This window comes from Schistocerca nitens, chromosome 5, assembly GCF_023898315.1.
Source record: "Schistocerca nitens isolate TAMUIC-IGC-003100 chromosome 5, iqSchNite1.1, whole genome shotgun sequence".
Taxonomy (NCBI): Eukaryota; Metazoa; Arthropoda; class Insecta; order Orthoptera; family Acrididae; genus Schistocerca; species Schistocerca nitens.
The window spans coordinates 495,477,971-495,495,035 of NC_064618.1; the positions used below are offsets into that span (position 1 = coordinate 495,477,971).

Here is a 17,065-nt window from a genome sequence, read left to right on the forward strand (position 1 = left end):
TCAGAAGAAATTCTCTTGAAGGTGGAAGTTAGTTCATTCACCCAATGGCAGCTGCTGCAGAAGAAAATATACTTTGTATTTTGGTGAATAATTGAAGATGATATCTGCTAAATTATGTTTGGCTTTATCTGTATTGGTTTTGCTACATTTGCCATGTGCACATATTCATTAATTTTTTGTTGCATTCAGTTGTGTACAATCTAGTCTTCTTCATATAATCTTGTTTTCACATGTTAATTGTTCATTTATGTATGATTCAACAATAAAGTATCCACTACCAACATATTTTTACCCTACATTATTAATTTGGACATTTATGTAAAGCTAACATCCTCTCTTTTATCTCAAAAAATGTCATGTCACTATGCAAAAAAGAGACAGGCATCTGATTAGGAAATACACAAGTATTTTGTGCTTCACTAGTCTAAGCCATCATACACTACATAGTCCTGAGCTGAGTCAGTTGTATTTCAGCTTGTACATAGAACTTAAAGGAGAGAGGGTTGAGAATATATGATGGGAAACTCTGGAAAACAGAAATTTATGTTATGCTCCCAAAACTGTGAGTGACCCCTCTTATTTGCATGTTTGTCAACAGGAATAAACAATCTCAAATTTGTTTAATTATTCCTTGTTGTGTGGTGACCCACCAAGAGCGCTAATGCGCTGCTTCCTGGACTCGGGTAGGCGCGCTGGTCCCCGATCGAATCTGCCCGGTGGATTAATGGTGAGGGCCGGTGTGCCGGCCAGCCTGGATGTGGTTTTTAGGCAGTTTTCAACATCCTCCTTGGTGAATACTGGGCTGGTCCCCATTTCCCGCCTCAGTTACGCGACTCGCAGACATCTGAACACTTTCACACTGTTCCATGGATTACACTAGCCGCAGACAACTAGGGTACGCTAATTCCATCCCGGGGATTCAGGGTGGCGGCAGGAATTTCATCCAGCCACCCCTTAACATTAACCTTGCCAAATCCGAACCTAAACATGCAGACTCTGCAAAACTGCAGGATAAAGGCACAAGCAAAAGAAAGAAAGAATTAATTGTTATGTGGTGATTGCCTGGCCTTTTTCTCTGTATCAGTTCTTTAGCCTTTATATTTCTGGGCAGAAATAAAATTCAGTTATCAATCAAATGTCATTTGGGAAAAAAAGTCACATTCCAAGTTTTTAAGTCAAGTGTTTGCAAAATGTGGATGATTGATCCCATTTAGTCCTTTATAACCTGCTGCCAGAAAACATTAAGTAAATGTAGTTGTAGCGAAAATAGTAGTTTTGTTTGTTTGTGGTAAAAGGTATCTGATAGAATATTATAATACTTTCATACATTTTCATAATCCAGTGTATGATTTATGTTCCACATACAAATTATCAAAATACATTGCCAGTTTTTCTGAAATTCTCTTCTAAGTAGACTTTGTTGTAAATTGTGTCCATTATAGCTGATCCTTGTAAGAGAGGTTTTGTATTCCATATTTTATGTATTTTTATTCTAAATAATTGAAACAAATAACTTACCAGTTCCCATAAAGGGGTGTTGATCACTTGTGTATCATACTGAACAGGTATGGTAGTTAATTTACCTCATACTTTCACTGAGATATGTGTTCTCTGTTTTTCCTAGAATTGAATTTTATGTGCTCTGTCTTTTTTATGTATTTTCAATTTTTCAAAGTTTCATTTATGTAATTTTTAAGGATCTAAGGTGTTTCTTATTTTATTTCATTATGTATCATAGTCTGGGTATTGATACAACCTTTGAAATTTGCTTTGCAGGGGGAAGCTGATGCGAGTTGTAGCTCAGTTTGGGCCATATAGTTGGATTGATTTTGACTGGAAAGCCACATCTAGTCTTGGTCGTTGGATTGCAATGTTGGGAATAATATTGGTGGTAAGTAAAAGCTAGTGGTTGTAGTTTATAAGTAGTTAATAAAGAAGCATTGGATAAACTAATTATTGGTGTAGGACACAGAGACTATTACGGAAAAGTGTGCTATGCTTTACCTCGTGTATAGATGAAATGCTGAAATTTAATAGCTATCTTTATCATGAGTGTCTTAAACATGCTGTTCTAAAGGAGAAATGTTGAGTCTCTAGTATTAAACAGACAACCAAATTCTGAAGATTGCCGGCCTTAAAAGTAAAATGCAAGATAAGATCTACAATGGGAGGAAGCATTAAGTCTCAGTGTGATATGCAAGAATAAATGAATTTTTCCAGGTTCAAACAATTCAGATGAAAGGGAGAAGGAGCGTAAAGTTACAGTTAGTAAGTAGTTTTTGCGGATGCAGAATGAAGCAGCAAGTGAAACTTTGTTTAAAGTCAGGATTCGAATCCTGATCTCCTGCTTATTAGGCGGATGCAATAACCACTATGCCACCCTGCCACAGAGTCTTTGCACAACTACATGGGCTACACTGCTATGCTTTCCTCCTCAATCCAAATTCACATTTATGCCTCAGCCCACTTGGTATTCTCCCTAAACTCGAACACTATTTGAGACTTGCAAAGGTCTTTGGAACCATATAGAAATATATACACACATACTGAGGTGCTATTCCAATACAATTGAAAGCCTCTGCAATGCTGTTTGAGTTTAGAGAGAATAATGAGTGGGCTGAGGTGTGAATGGGAATTTGGGTTAAGGAGAGAGGTGTGCAAAACAACTGTGCCAGGGTGGTGTAATGGTTAGCGCGTCTGCCTAGTGAGCAGCAGACCCAGGTTCAAAACCCTGCCTTTGTACAAATTTTCATTTGTCACTTCATTCTGCATACATTCATCATGGATGTTTGCTTCTTGCAAAGGTCTCCGGAACCATGTAGTTTCATTTAATTGGATTTTCATAGTCCACACTATCAAAGGTCTTGATAACGTCACATAATATATCGAAAAGACAGTTTTTCTTAAGGTTTGCACTTTTGAGGTCAATAAAAATTTCACAGTGCAGAATATTTTACATTAGGTTAACCGAGAAGTAGTGAACAAATTGTGCCTGGAAAAAAGAGAGAGAATTTTAGTGTAAATCACTTTCCTAAAAATATTTGAAAATGATCTAAATATTGAAATTGATGTTAACTGGAAATGTATTGCCTACCTCAGGTTTTGTATGTGAATGTAACTACTAGATATTTCACTGTGATCTGAAATAAGCCTTGAATCATTGACTGACTGTGAAGTTTGCTCCAAAGTGGCCATTTCAAGTTAGCACAAGATCTTTTAATACTCTGATAGAGGGACTGTCATGGCCAGTGACCTTCTAGTGATCTACATTTACATATTCGTGATTATCCGCTATTCGCAATAAAGTGCCTGGCAGAGGGTTCAATGAACCACCTGAACTCTCTACTGTTCCACTCTTGAACAGCACGTGGGAAAAATGAGCACTTAAATTTTTCTGTGCGAACCCTGATTTCTCTTATTTTATCGTGATGATCATTTCTCCCTATGTAGGTGGGTGCCAACAGAATGTTTTCGCCATCAGAAAAGAAAACTGGTGATTGAAATTTCATGAGAAGGTCCCATCACAACGAAAAACGCCTTTGTTTTAATGATTGCCACTCCAATTCACGTATCATATCTGTGACACTATCTCCCCTATTCCACGATGATACAAAATGAGCTGCCCTTCTTTGTACTTTTTTTATGTCAACTGTCAGTCCCACCTGATGCGGCTCCTACACCACACAGCAATACTCCAGAATAGGAAGGACAAGCATAGTGTAAGCAGTCTCTTTGGTAGACCTGTTGTACCTTCTAAGTGTTCTGCCAATGAATCACAGTCTTTGGTATGCTCTACCCACAATATTATCTACGTGATCGTTCCAATGTAGGTTATTTGTAATTGTAATTCCTAAGTATTTAGTTGAATTTACAGCCTTCAGATTTGTGTGTCTTATCGCGTAATTGAAATTTAGCTGATTTCTTTTAGTACTCATGTGAATAACTTCACACTTTTCCTTATTCAGGGTCAATTGCCACTTTTCGCACCATACAGATATCTTATCTAAATCATTTTGCTAGTCGTTTTGATCATCTGATGACTTTACAAGGCAGTAAATGACAGCATCATCTGCAAACAATCTAAGACGGTTACTCAGATTTTCTCCTATGTCATTAATATAGATCAGGAACAATAGAGGGCCTATAACACTTCCTTGGGGAATGCCGGATATTACTTCTGTTTTACTTGATGACTTTCCATCTATTACTATGAACTGTGATCTTTCTGACAGGAAATCATAAATCCAGTCGCACAAGTGAGGCGATACTCCGTAGGCATGCAGTTTGGTTAGAAGATGCTTGTGACGAACAGTGTCAAAAGCCTTCTGGAAACCTAAAAATATGGAATCAATTTGACATCCCATGTCAGTAGCACTTATTACTTCATGAGTATAAAGAGCTAGTTGTGTTTCACAAGAACGATATTTTCTGAAACCGTGCGGACTATGTGTAAATAAATCGTTTTCTTTGAGATACAATACAGTATATGTTCCAAAGCCCTACAGCAAATCGACGTTAGCGATATATGCCTGTAATTCAGCGGATTACTCCTTCTTCCCTTCTTGGGTATTGGTGTGACTTAAGCAATTTTCCAGCCTTTAGGTACGGATTTTTCTGTGAGCGAGTGGTTGTATATAATTGCTAAATATGGAGCTATTTTATCAGCATACTCTGAGAGGTACCTGAGTGGTATACAATCTGCACCAGAGGCCTTGTCTTTATTAAGTGATTTAAGCTGTCTCGTTACTCCGAGGATATCTACTTCTATGTTTCTCATCTTGGCAGTTGTTCTTGATTTGAATTCAGGAATATTTACTCTGTCGTCTTTGGTGAAGGAGTTACGGAAAACCGTGTTTAATAACTCTGCTTTAGTGGCACTGTCATCAGTGACTTCACCGTTGTTATCACGCAGTGAAGGTATTGATTGTGTCTTGCCACTGGTGTGCTTTATGTATGACCAGAATCTCTTCGGGTTTTCTGCCAGATTTCGAGACAGAATTTCATTGTGGAAATTATTAAAAGCATCTTGCATTGAAGTACGCGCCATATTTTGAACTTCTGTAAAACTTTGCTAATCTTGGGGATTTTGTGTTCTTTTAAATTTGGCATGCTTTTCTTGTTGCTTCTGCAACAATCTGACCCATTTTGTGTACCATGGGGGATCAGTACCATCACTTATTAATTCATGTGATATATGTCTCTCAATTGCTGTCGATACTATCTCTTTGAAAACATTCCACAACTTTTATACATTTACATGATCAGATCGGAGGGAGTGAAGACTGTCTCTTAAAAAGGCGTTAAGAGCATTTTTATCAGCTTGTTTAAATAAATATACTTTATGTTTCTTTTTGATGGTTGTAGGTGTTATGGTATTCAGCCTAGCAGCAACTGCCTTGTGGTCACTAATTCCTATATTCGTCACAATACTCACTATTTGTCCAGGATTATTTGTTGCTAAAAGGTCAAGTATGCCTTCGCAACCATTTACATTTTGAGAGGGCTCATGAACTAATTGTTCAAAATAATTTTCTGAGAAAGCATTCAGTACAAGTTTGGATGACATTTTATGCCTGCCGCCAGCTTTAAACGTGTAATTTTTCAAGCATATCGAGGGTAGATTGAAGTCACCACTGACTATAATTGTATGAGCAGGGTACTTATTTGAAATGAGACTCAAATTTTCTTTGAAATGTTCAGCAACTATATCTTCTGAGTCGAGAGGTTGGTAAAATGATCGAATTAATAGTTTAGTCCGATTGTAAGGTATAACCTCGCCCATACTATTTCACATGAACAATCTACTTCATGTTCGCAACAAGGCAAACTACCTCTGACAGCAATAAATACTCCACCACCAACTGTATTTAATCTATCCTTTCTGAACGCTGTTAGATTGTTTGAAAAAATTTCCGCTGAACTTATTTCCGGCTTTAGCCAGCTCTCTGTACCTACAACTATTTGAGCTTCAGTGCTTTCTATTAGGGCTATGACAATTTACAACTAAAATACCAATCGTTTCTACAACTACCTTACTGCTTTTTACCTGCCCACTTTTAGACAGACGCCTCTTCTGTGGTTCCCTGAGACCCTCTAACCTAAAAAACTGCCCAGTCCCTTCCACACAGCCCCCGATACCTGTGTAGTGGACTCCTTACCTATTAAGCGGAACGCAGAAACCCACCACCCGATGGCGCAAGTCAAGGAATATGCAGCCTACACGGTCACAGAACTGGAGCTTCTGATTCAGACCCTCCACTTGGCTCTGCACCAAAGGACCACAGTCGGTTCTATCAACGATGCTGCAGATGGTGAGCTCCGCCTTAATCTCGGAAGCAAGACTGGCAGTCTTTACCATTTCCGCTAGCCGCATTAAACCAAACAGAATCTTTCCGATCCAAAGGGACACGTCATTGGTACCAACATGAGCCACCACCTGCAGTTGGCTGCACCCTGTACTCTCCATGGCATCCGGAAGCACCCTTTTCACATCCAGAATGCCTCCTCCCCCCCTCCAACCCCCCCACCCCCAGAATGCACACAAAGTGCACACTGGCTTCCTTCTCCTCCTTGGCAGCCATGTTCCTAAGGGGCCCCATTACGCGCCAAACATTGGAGCTCCCAGTTATCAGCAAACCCACCCTCTGTGAATACCCAGGCCTTGCGGGCCAAGAAGCTTCCTCTGGAACAGGGTGGACGACTGCATCCGGCACAGAGACATCGTCAGCCACAGATAACCCTCCAAACCTGTTCATCAAACGAATCGGGGAGGCCCTACGATCAGCCCCTCGGAAAGTTTTTGCTGCCTGCCAGACTTTGGAATGATCTCCCACTCGACCACGGGTGAGGGGTCAACCTCAGTGCAGGCAGAACCCAGGGCAGCTACAGCAGTGGACCGATCGGAGGACACGTGGGACGTGCTCAACATCCCTCACATCCCCGCGTTCAATCCCCCACGGTGACGCCCGTTGGCAGCAGCCTCAAGCTGTGTGACAGAAGACAAAGCAGCTTGGAGCTGTGAGCAAAGGGTCACCAACTTAGCTCACATCTGTACACAACAATCATAGTTCCTATCCATTACTGCCATTGCTCCTGTTGGAAACTTGTAAAAATATGTAACAAGTGAACGGTGTACTCGCCTTATTAGTAGCAGGAACTAGTGGTGCTGCTCTCGCAGACGGTCTAACCGACACCGAGCTGTTCTAACCAAACAAACAAAAGCCTGTACGATACGAGGGTTGATAGAAGTGTCGATAACAATGGCGGTACTGTATGTTACACTGTTATTGAAATAAAAGGTTGTGCTTAGTAAGCACTCAAACATGAAATAAATTACAAAAATAAACTAGTAACTACCCAGGCAACTGAAAATAAGTCGCTCCTGTTTGAAGCTCATAAAGATGTGTAACAAGTGAACGGTGTACTCATCTTATTAGTTGCAGGAACTAGCGGTGCTGCTCTCGCTGACGGTCTAAATCTAATGATTTTTGCAATCCCCTACCAATTGTTCCACAAAATTTTGGGAAAACTGCCAGGTCTCCAAAACTTCCTGTCCCAGCATTTTTGTGTAGAGCCTTCTGATGCTCTTTAGATGTAAACTGGTGAAAGTATCCTAAACTCCTCTATTTAACCCCTGACAATATAGTGTCATCAAAGGCATGAATTTACAGGATTCTGTATGAATGTGACAAGATTACCACACACAGCTCAATAGCATGTTAAGGAAAACGAGCAGCGTACTCACTGCTTTCAAGTCAGCAAATCTTCTATTGCAGAATATTGCATTTCTAGTGATATTTTGATGAAATATAATATAACAAAAATTGTAGAGCAAATCTCCAAGTTAGGGAATAATATCATTGAGGAGTTGGTGGAAAGAAGACAGTTTGAAGATCTCATCAATTGAGATGGCGTTTCCATTTGGTTAATGCATGAAATCTTGCCTTTAGGTAACTCCATTCTCTCTGCATGATTAATAGTTCTCTGCTCAGTACAACAAGCAGAAGTCATTGATCCATTGTCAAAAAAGCAAGCCTTCACCACTCAGCACAGTTTGAGCAACCTGTCGGCTTACAGTAAAAGGGTATACTCTCAAGTAATCCATGTGCAGCAGCTTATATACTGTGTGTCGACATTGTCGTAAATAGAGGAGCTTGGAGCGCTTCTACATCTACATCTACATCCATACTCCACAAGCCACCTGACGGTGTGTGGCGGAGGGTACCCTAAATACCTCTATCGGTTCTCCCTTCTATTCCAGTCTCGTATTGTTCGTGGAAAGAAGGATTGTCAGTATGCATCTGTGTGGGCTCTAATCTCTCTGATTTTATCCTCATGGTCTCTTCGCGAGATATATGTAGGAGGGAGCAATATACTGCTTGACTCTTCAGTGAAGGTATGTTCTCGAAATGTTAAAAGCCCGTACCGAGCTACTGAGCGTCTCTCCTGCAGAGTCTTCCACTGGAATTTATCTATCATCTCCGTAACGCTTTCGCGATTACTAAATGATCCTGTAACGAAGCGCGCTGCTCTCCATTGGATCTTCTCTCTCTCTTCTATCAACCCTATCTGGTACGGATCCCACACTGCTGAGCAGTATTCAAGCAGTGGGCGAACAAGCGTACTGTAACCTACTTCCTTTGTTTTTGGATTGCATTTCCTTAGGATTCTTCCAATGAATCTCAGTCTGGCATCTGCTTTACCGACGATCAACTTTATATGGTCATTCCATTTTAAATCACTCCTAATGCGTACTCCCAGATAATTTATGGAATTAACTGCTTCCAGTTGCTGACCTGCTATTTTGTAGTTAAATGATAAGGGATCTATCTTTCTATGTATTTGCAGCACATTACACTTGTCTACATTGAGATTCAATTGCCATTCCCTGCACCAAGCGTCAATTCGCTGCAGATCCTCCTGCATTTCAGTACAATTTTCCATTGTTACAACCTCTCGATACACCACAGCATCATCTGCAAAAAGCCTCAGTGAACTTCCGATGTCATCCACCAAGTCATTTATGTATATTGTGAATAGCAACGGCCCTATGACACTCCCCTGCGGCACACCTGAAATCACTCTTACTTCGGAAGACTTCTCTCCATTGAGAATGACATGCTGCGTTCTGTTATCTAGGAACTCCTCAATCCAATCACACAATTGGTCTGATAGTCCATATGCTCTTACTTTGTTCATTAAACGACTGTGGGGAACTGTATCGAACGCCTTGCGGAAGTCAAGAAACACGGCATCTACCTGTGAACCGGTGTCTATGGCCCTCTGAGTCTCGTGGACGAATAGCACGAGCTGGGTTTCACACGACCGTCTTTTTCTAAACCCATGCTGATTCCTACAGAGTAGATTTCTAGTCTCCAGAAAAGTCATTATACTCGAACATAATACGTGTTCCAAAATTCTACAACTGATCGATGTTAGAGATATAGGTCTATAGTTCTGCACATCTGTTCGACGTCCCTTCTTGAAAACGGGGATGACCTGTGCCCTTTTCCAATCCTTTGGAACGCTACGCTCTTCTAGAGACCTATGGTACACCGCTGCAAGAAGGGGGGAAGTTCCTTCGCGTACTCTGTGTAAAATCGAACTGGTATCCCATCAGGTCCAGCGGCCTTTCCTCTTTTGAGCGATTTTAATTGTTTCTCTATCCCTCTGTCGTCTATTTCGATATCTACCATTTTGTCATCTGTGCGACAATCTAGAGAAGGAACTACAGTGCAGTCTTCCTCTGTGAAACAGCTTTGGAAAAAGACATTTAGTATTTCGGCCTTTAGTCTGTCATCCTCTGTTTCAGTACCATTTTGGTCACAGAGTGTCTGGACATTTTGTTTTGATCCACCTATCGCTTTGACATAAGACCAAAATTTCTTAGGATTTTCTGCCAAGTCAGTACATAGAACTTTACTTTCGAATTCATTGAACGCCCCTCGCATAGCCCTCCTCACACTACATTTCGCTTCGCGTAATTTTTGTTTGTCTGCAAGGCTTTGGCTATGTTTATGTTTGCTATGAAGTTCCCTTTGCTTCCGCAGCAGTTTTCTAACTCAGTTGTTGTACCACGGTGGCTCTTTTCCATCTCTTACGATCTTGCTTGGCTTCTGTCACTTTGCACCTGAAGATGGCCAAAATACTCTGAACCAAAATAGCTGGATAGCTATATATGAACATCCAACAATATTCCAAAAATGTTATGCAGCAATCAACATGCTGGGTTAGTTTTAAACTTTATACCGGGCAATGAATTAGATTTTTTTAATATTTGTAATTAATTCTTGTAAGTGCTATGTTCAGTGTTTGTGGAATAAACCCAATGGAGAACCACAGTGGATAAAATTAAGGCATATTCATTTAGTTGTATATTAGTAGACACAGCAAGTAAGTAAGTATTTAATTTGGTAGCAACTGGTTGCACTGTGCCATCATACTACTATTGTTTGGGAAGGCAGTTTCATTCACATCACATTTACTTTTGTTGGCTTGATTTCAAGAGTTTTTGTATTTAGTAATTTTACTACAATGTTGGCAAAGGAGCATTAAGTCTTGACTACAGCTTGCTTACTGGATATGTAGACATTTCATTCTCTTTGAAGATACTTTCATCTAAAGTGTTATCCATCATAAACTAATGAGACAAACCAATGTGATCATTGCCCCCAAGAGGTCGATTGTCTTCTGGTGGAGTTGGAGGCACATAACAAGCTAAGGAAAGTATGTTAATTGCTGGAGGCGCATGATCCGCTTGGCACACTGAGGTGCTGCGGCCTGAACTGTCATCCGTATACCTGTGCTAATGTGCCTGACCCTCGAGCTGCCACCTGGGGCGGAGCGCCCCTCGCTGCCCCACCTGTCCTGTGCTGAATAATTCTGCAGTGACCGCGACTCCACGCGAAATATTGTGTCCTCTCACGGCTGATACAGAATACTCATAAATGCTCTCACTACGTAGTTACCCTGCAAGTGAATTACTGCAGAATCAAGCTGTCTGGTAAAACTATTTTCCATCACCAACAATGATATCTTGCTTGTAGTTTTGCACTATTTTTGTAGATTATGCCAAAAGCGACGTGATTCGTTAGCTTTACATCAATAGTTTATTGTTCTTTCTTGGATACCTGTTTATAATGTCTGCATTTATCTATGCGTTCCTCACTGTACTAACTCAAGGACAAATAAAATAAGCCATAGATTATAGATTACTGTACGTTATTTTTGTTGTTCAGAACATCGTATTACGTCGTTTATAGGAGAAAGCGACATACAGATCATCTTTCATATCGCACTACAACATCGGAATTTACTGTGAGCAACGGTAAGAACACTTTGACTTCACGTCGTTATATTTGTAATCTGGTGTGATAAGAAATTTCACATGGCCTACTGTTTGTATCGCCGAATTGCCCGAATATTTGTTGCGCTACGTAATTACCCGACTATGCGTAATTTTGTTTCTTTGACGAAATTTGTACAATACTTGTGATTGTTGCACATAAGTATTCAACAGATTTTCCAACATTTGAAAGCTGTGAAATCTCTGTCTTTTGTTGGCACATTAAATTCACTTACAGAGAAAATTCAAGTCATGAACTGTAAATTTAGGCGTTACTTTTACACTTTGTAATATGTTTCCCATCCTTTTTGATCAGGGCTTTGGACCGGCACTGGTGAAGTTAAAATCATTTTTATTTTGTTTTTCCCTTTTTATAATTTTTTTTCTCAAAGTTTTTTTCTAATAGCATTATTGTATTCGTTCTATGCTGCAATTAGTAATTCTGTTTTGTGTGGTATTTTTCTAAACAGGGTGCGACACACAATGGTACCTTGCAAGTTTTACATCCGTACGTGCTTTCTCGATGCACTTTTTGTTTCCAGCAAACAATGCATCTACATGTTAGCGCACTTTTCTCGGATTGCTCACTTGTTATAATGTCTGGAATATGCCTTCCCACAAATCTTAGAGGATTATCATCAGAACACCTTCCTCTGCCAGCTTTTCTGCACTCTAATGCATACGTTTCTTAAGTTCTCTTACCAGTAACAGAAGAAACTCTGCTATCGTCATTTTACGACCTGTTAGTGGTCTGTGTAGGACATGAGCATTTAAAACACACAGATCTAGAACGTGAAAAAAGAACTTTTTATATACCACTTCATTGTTTTCCGTATACATCTGACAGAGCTAAGCAGCCTATCAGAACGATCAACTGCTCCCATATTCAAGTTATAATTTAAAATGCTTTGTAGTTTCTTAATTTTTTCTCCAGTATTCCTGTCAATCTTTCCTGTGTCAACCATTTCTGTGGTGTTACATGTGGTCAACATCCACACTTCCCTTTTGTCACACCACTTTATAGCAAGCATTGTATCAGTACACGTAAATTGAATATCTCCACGTTCCAGTTTCTTCTGAAGTTTCGGCGTGTTGCATCTGTTCTTACGGATAGTACCACACGCGTTCGTACCATGACTGTGAAGCCAGGCAAACAAGTCTGGGTTTGAGTACCAGTCATCGACGTAGAGGGTATGTCCATGTTCTAAATAGGGCTTCATAAGTGTAGCCACTATGTCACCACTTTTCCCCAAATTGTGGAACTCAGTTTCTGTTGATGCCCCTGTATAAACAATGAAATCGAAGACATAGCCAGTCTTACAATCACATAACACAAATGTTTTTATACTGAATCTACTCCGTTTCGATGGAATGGATTGTCTGAAAGATAAGCGTCCTTTGAATAATAACAAACATTCATCAATGCAGAGTTTCTGATGTGGATTAAATGCGCAACAGAAAGCTGTACCAACTTTATTGACAATGTTCCTAATTTTGAATAATTTGTCTCCTCCAGTATTGGCAGAGTTGTCACTGAAATGTAACATTCTCATAAGTAACAAAAAGCGGTCTCTTAACATAAGTTCACTAAAAATTGGCGTATTTAGAAGAACATCTCTGGTCCAGTATTCACTAATTTTCAGTTTTTTCATGCGAGGCATCAAAAGACAAACATCTATAAAACAATACATTTCTTCATATCCAGTATCTTTCCACTTTGAGATTCGAGAATGCACTGATTCGGGAGTATTCTTCTTGGTTTCGTCAGCTATATATTTCATCAGTCCTTGTGTAAAGAATAACATGAAAACTGACAGAATACTTGACTCATTCCCTATTTGACACACAAGTCCCGACAGTGTATCATCAAATGCGTGATTAACTGGCTGAAAGTCATTTTCTTTCCAGCCAAATATATCACTAAGATGTGCTTTGTTCATAGGCGTTTCACTATCATTTTCTGATTCTTCAGATTCAGAACAACTAACATCTCTTGTTGAAACATGAGACTGCTTTGACACTTCTGCTGACGTGGACGGCTTATGAATAGAGCTTTCGCACTCTGTGGAAGAGCTATCACTTTTGTCAAAATCAAGTAGTTCACCCTCACTGTCGCTCCTCGTAAGAATCTCTATGATTTCTTCCTCAGTGCAACCACGACGTCTCGCCATTTTCCTTGTAAAATACAGGACGCGAAGAACACTGATGTAAATTCCGATGAACAGTGAACTGTAGTGTGAAGCCTAGGCTCACAACAGACAAGCTAGCGGCCAGAACTGTGAAAGGCTACTGAGACATGGGACGGGAAGTCCACTTTCCGAGTTATCTCGTCATCAGCACTCGGGTAGCAGCACGCCTATACTCGTCATCAGTGCTCAGGGGCTGGCAAGCGGGTGCGACTTAACTCGTCAACAGCGCTCAGGAGAAAATTGGCAGCCACGACTATACTCGTCATTAGCACCCAGGGAGTGGCACGCAGCATGACGAGTAAACTCGTCAACAGCAGTCAAAGGGTTAAGCATAGTATAGATGAGTGCCGCGTCATTCCAGTAATGATACAGGCTGTAAATGAAAAATCCCCTGACATATGCAACTTTGACAAATGGCAGATTGTTACGGCCTGACATCTCAGAAATGGCAAAGCTGGTTAAATTCTGCTGTCACGAGCATTTGCAGGAAGTAGTCGAGGGCTGGTGACACCACAAGTGGGCGACAATGTGTTTGACATTCATGTCCCATCCAAAAATGGGGAAATCAGAGGCTTGCGTACTGTGTAAAGCAGAATGGTCAGTGATATGTGGCATAGCACAATGCTGTCATAGGTGCAAGTGCTTCATAAAACATTGTTCAGAACAAACAATTCAGTGTACATTGTTGATGATGGGCCACCACAGCAGATGACCCCTGCTTGTTACTATTCTGACCCAGTGACATCATTATTGATGAGAAAGGAGATAGTTTTGAAAACACTCTTGTGACCTATGCTATAATACTGTTCAAGTGCATGGGACCAATAACTAGTAGGACTAACAGGGGATATTAAAGCAGTACATATGGTCACAGGTTTGTGGGTCCATAAGCGAACATTACTGAGGTGAAAAACCTAGACCGGCAGATACTGGAGATAGTTGCAGTCTATCCCAGACAGCCTAATTGCAAAGTTTCAAGAAACAGCTTTAAGTGAGTGATCTAAGTATATACTATATTTCTCACATAGGGCCACGATGACAAGGTTAGACTAATTACAGCCCACACAGAGGTGTTCAAGCAAGCAATCATTCTACTCATGCTCCATATGTGGATGAAATGAGAAGCAGCAGCACCAGCTGGTACATCGGGAAATATGCTCTGCAGTGCAAGAGAAATCTATTTTACAAAACCAGAATCATGGTGTGAAGAGCGTGATAGTGAACTCACTTCTATGTCTTGGCCACCAAATTCACGTGATCTAAACCCAGTGTAACACATCTGGGACATGACTGACTCTGTGCCTAGAAACAACTGACTCGTAATTTACATTACTTGTATGACCTGTACATAAATGGAACACATCTGGGATGCTATCAGCTCCATCCACACTACCAACAAGTCAATTGCATGACCTGTGCATATAGTCTGATTCATGAACTATGTTGGCCTGTACAGGTAGGGCTTTATACAGTGGTTGCAGCATTTCTTGTTGCAAGCGATAATTGTGGTATTGGCACACATGTGCTTTGCACTTGGAGAAAGCGTGTTGCCTGCAAATTATGTCTCTCAGTTGCTTATGTAGAATTTGTTGTTCACCATCAGCTGTGACAACTTGCAGCAAGTGGAATAAAAATTCACTGAATAACACTCTACAATCATGTTTAATGCTCACACTAGGTTTGCTGTTCACAGCAGAGTGCTCAGGATACCACTGAATGCTCACTGGCTGTCAGAGAACACGTGGCGTAGGTCTGTAGACTGACCCTAACCTCAAACACCATCATTTGTGATTCCAGCTATAGACATCTGGTGTCACTTACCTCCAGAAACGTACCAAGAACATGTAAAATCTATACAACACAGAATCATTGGTGTATTTTGTTCCAAAGATAGTCCAACATGCCATTAAGCAGGTGGTTATAATGTTGGGGATCATCAGTATATATCCTGGCTTCTACTCTGTTTGCCTCTCAGATGTTTCAACAGGGAACAGAATTCAGAGTCTTGTAGAAGTATTTTTATAACATAAAGATATTTCTCAACACCACCTTGTGCTTTGTAAATTTCTTCCCAGAATTTTTCCTATAATAATAATGTGACAGAGTCATTGATTGAGTCCCAGTTATACACTGTTTTCATGTTATAATCTTAACTGAGCTGTGTCATCAACATCTACGTCTACATCAGTAGCCCACAAGCCACTATATTGGGTGTAGTGGAGAGTACATATTGTGCCATTATCACTCCCCCCTCACATCAGTGAGTAAGTCTACAGTTTTGCGAGTAGATGTTGAATCCTTTTGTATAGACTGGAACTATGTGCATCGTTTTTCAACCATATGGCATGCACCGTTATTCCATTGATGTACAGTTAACTGACATTAATAGAGGGATTGATTCCTCTGCATATTCAATATAGATCTTATGGGCACTGCACTGGATCCTATGGCTTTTTTCTCTTCTTTTCACTATCAAGTGATTTGAGCTGCTTTTCTGTTCTGTTCCCCCTTATTTCTACAACTGTCATTTCTGCATCCATGTGGTAGGTGAACACACGATATGTGCTGTAATCTTCTTAGGTGGAACAGTTTCAAAGACAGAGTTTAGTATTTTGGCCTTCATTTTATCATCTTACATTATAGTGGCATCATGGTCAACAAACCTTTGGGCAGATTGTTGTAATTGGTGTGTTGTTGACTGATATTATGCAAGCCCAAAACTGTTTAGTATTTTCTGACAATTCAGATTTTGCTTTCAGATTCATTGAATGCTTTCTGTATAACTGCCTTTACACCCATTTTGACTTCCTTCAGTTTTGTTTGTTGACCAAGGTCTAGCTTTGTTTGAATTTGCTATGGCTCTCTCTGCTTTCATGTTAGCTTCCTAAAACAGTTCACCGTAATGGCTTAAACAGGCTCTTCTTTTTTCTTTCTGATTTAAAAAAAGTCAGAAACCTTTTCCTTAACACTCTTTCTCACAAAGTACAGTCACCTCTGTAATGGAAGAGTGTGAAGGCAGGCAGGTCTTGAGCATCCAGTGTGACTGATGCAGTAGGAAAGTGGATCAGTCATGTTTTGGGCTACTGTCATGCATGGTTGTCTGATGCCTTCATTGCTATTGAGGGTAATTTGACGACTGTGCAGTATTGGGCCAGGACCCTCCAATCTATTGTCCATCCCTACAGTCAACATTGTGGCAATGCATGTGCCTTCAGACACTAAAGCAATGCACACATTGCACACATTGTCCACCTCCTGAAGGAAAAAGTGAACACTACTGTAGCTGTGACTTCTGAAATTTTCCTGGCGTATTTCTTCTTCTAATAATTCCCGGCTATGCAGCCAGATCCCATCGACATTCTGCCACGATATTTCAGCCCAGAGATGTCCAGCCATCATCAGGTGAGTACAAAACTACTGCAGAGCCCAGGTGCAGTCGCGGTATTTATGTCGAATCTCACGCATGCGAAATGTACTGGCATCCTACAGCACATGCGCCAGGTGTTGACATGCACGGCATAGCTGAGTTGTA

The 17,065-nt window shown here is 40.5% G+C and overlaps 1 protein-coding gene across 2 annotated transcripts in view; it reads left to right on the forward strand.

Annotated features, from left to right (window-relative positions):
• LOC126259820 (phosphatidylserine synthase 2-like) overlaps positions 1-17,065 on the forward strand; it is a 210,327-nt gene that overhangs the window by 78,793 nt on the left and 114,469 nt on the right. For both annotated transcript variants that reach the window (XR_007546563.1, XM_049956861.1), the window contains exon 7: positions 1,777-1,891. Coding sequence is in view for 1 of the 2 variants with exons in the window: in XM_049956861.1 (XP_049812818.1) it covers positions 1,777-1,891 (115 nt within the window). In the remaining variant the exon portion in view is untranslated. The remainder of the gene's footprint in view (positions 1-1,776; positions 1,892-17,065) is intronic.